This window comes from Dendrobium catenatum, unplaced genomic scaffold, assembly GCF_001605985.2.
Source record: "Dendrobium catenatum unplaced genomic scaffold, ASM160598v2 fragScaff_scaffold_1684, whole genome shotgun sequence".
Taxonomy (NCBI): Eukaryota; Viridiplantae; Streptophyta; class Magnoliopsida; order Asparagales; family Orchidaceae; genus Dendrobium; species Dendrobium catenatum.
This window is the reverse complement of record NW_021320146.1, coordinates 527,367-528,890: the sequence shown is the minus strand read 5'-3', so window position 1 is coordinate 528,890 and position 1,524 is coordinate 527,367. Positions and strand designations below refer to the sequence as shown.

General features: G+C 44.9%; 1 protein-coding gene across 1 annotated transcript; it reads right to left on the bottom strand.

Moving 5' to 3' along the window:
• Nucleotides 1–557: 557 nt before the first annotated feature.
• Nucleotides 558–1,524, bottom strand: LOC110103104 (histone-lysine N-methyltransferase, H3 lysine-9 specific SUVH5-like). Its single transcript, XM_020831673.2, has 2 exons — nucleotides 803–1,524; nucleotides 558–698 (listed from the first exon to the last, which is right to left on the bottom strand). Exons 1-2 carry the CDS (start codon nucleotides 1,504–1,506, stop codon nucleotides 626–628), a joined length of 777 nt encoding a protein of 258 aa, XP_020687332.1. The 5' UTR covers nucleotides 1,507–1,524; the 3' UTR covers nucleotides 558–625.

The window sequence follows — 1,524 nt, the reverse complement described above, 5'->3', positions numbered from 1 at the left end:
ATAACAAAAATATCACTTCTTCTATCCCCTAAATCCGGGACGAACAAGTGTGACAGATGCAACGATGATACCAATGACACGCGACGAGAGGTCGCTATTATCAATGATACCAATGACGTGCCAAGTTCAATGATGAAAATTTGAGGAAGTTGTGTACGACAAGAAAACTAAGATCTCGTAGAGAAGGAGAAATTATTTCGTGCGAAGTCGGGGCTGGAGGTTTCCGTCTTGACCATGAGTGTACACAATGTGTTCAATGAGTACAATATATGTACACAGTTTGATTCAAATTATGTGCACACTATTTGCACATAGTGGATCAGCACGGAATAATTTCTCGTAGAAAAGAGCATCGATAGTGTATGAAGGTGGTGATGAGACCAATGGCGTGCGAAAAGATCAATGGAGGCCAAGGTAGGCGACGAAGAAATGACCTAGAACTCCCTTTTCTTACCATAAGTTAGGAAAAGTAGTATTTCTATTGTTAGTTAAAATTTTAAATATTACATGAGTAAATAGTAAGTTTAGTTATTATATAGGAAATTCAAATTAGTTTAGGTTTATGTATGTAAATTTAAAAAAAAAGGTAATTAGTTACTAATTAAAACTTTCCTAAGCACCAAAGCTACTTCGCTAAAACCTTCTTCCCGGAATCACAGGCAGATCGGAGCTGCTTCCATCCCCAAACCTTCTTCTTCCTGGAATTCAGAAACATCACAATTCCATTCACAAATCAACCGACTATAAACCTCAAAAACAAAAACAAAAATCGCGATATTATAAAGAAAAAAAAAAAACTCACTCAAACAGAGTCTCCCACTTATCACAACGCCGCTGCCCTTCCATTCTCCGCAACTGAAACTCAAACAAAAAGCAATCATTACTGCCAATCACCTTCTTGCACTCCTCAACAATATACAACCCATCATAGAAAAACACCGACGCCGTATTCCGCTTGAAATCTCTAATGCCGTATATTACTCTCACCGGCTTCTTCGCATCCATGCTTCTCTTCAGCGCCAGATTCCCTTTCTCCATTTTCTGATCCTTCGGCTCCACCTTTCTCCCACCAAACCCTCCCATGCCGATATACGAAAGCAATCCATCCGACACGTTCCAGCTATCCAAGAACCTGTCGGAGACCACGATGCTGGTGGCGAGACCGGTGACGGTATCGTAGTCAATACCATTCTCCGGAGGGCGGTGGAGGCGGACTATGGCGAGTTCAATGCGATAGATGAACTCGTCTCCAACCTCGACTCCTGGTACGGCGCCGAGGAGCGCTGGTGGTGGGTGGACTGGCAACCGGCCGTTGGCCTTTAAGATCTCGGCAGCCTTGAGGTCCACTCGGCGGATTGGGGCGATCGCCGCCAGGCATGGATCTGCACGGAGAGAGAGATGGCGGCAGACTGCGCGAAAGAGACGGAGAGTATGGTGGACGGTATTGGCCGCATCGGAGTCTCCATCGCTTTCTCGCCGCCTGATCGCCGTAGAAGAACAGCGCATAGCTGGAGAGGAAAGAAG

Bases quoted from the DNA above. Each gene is read 5' to 3' on its own strand.
- LOC110103104 (XM_020831673.2), bottom strand. From the start codon at position 1,506: ATGCGCTGTTCTTCTACGGCGATCAGGCGGCGAGAAAGCGATGGAGAC. The intron at 699-802 runs GTGAGTTTTTTT...TCTGAATTCCAG, and splicing joins AAGTGGGAGACTCTGTTTGA to GAAGAAGAAGGTTTGGGGAT.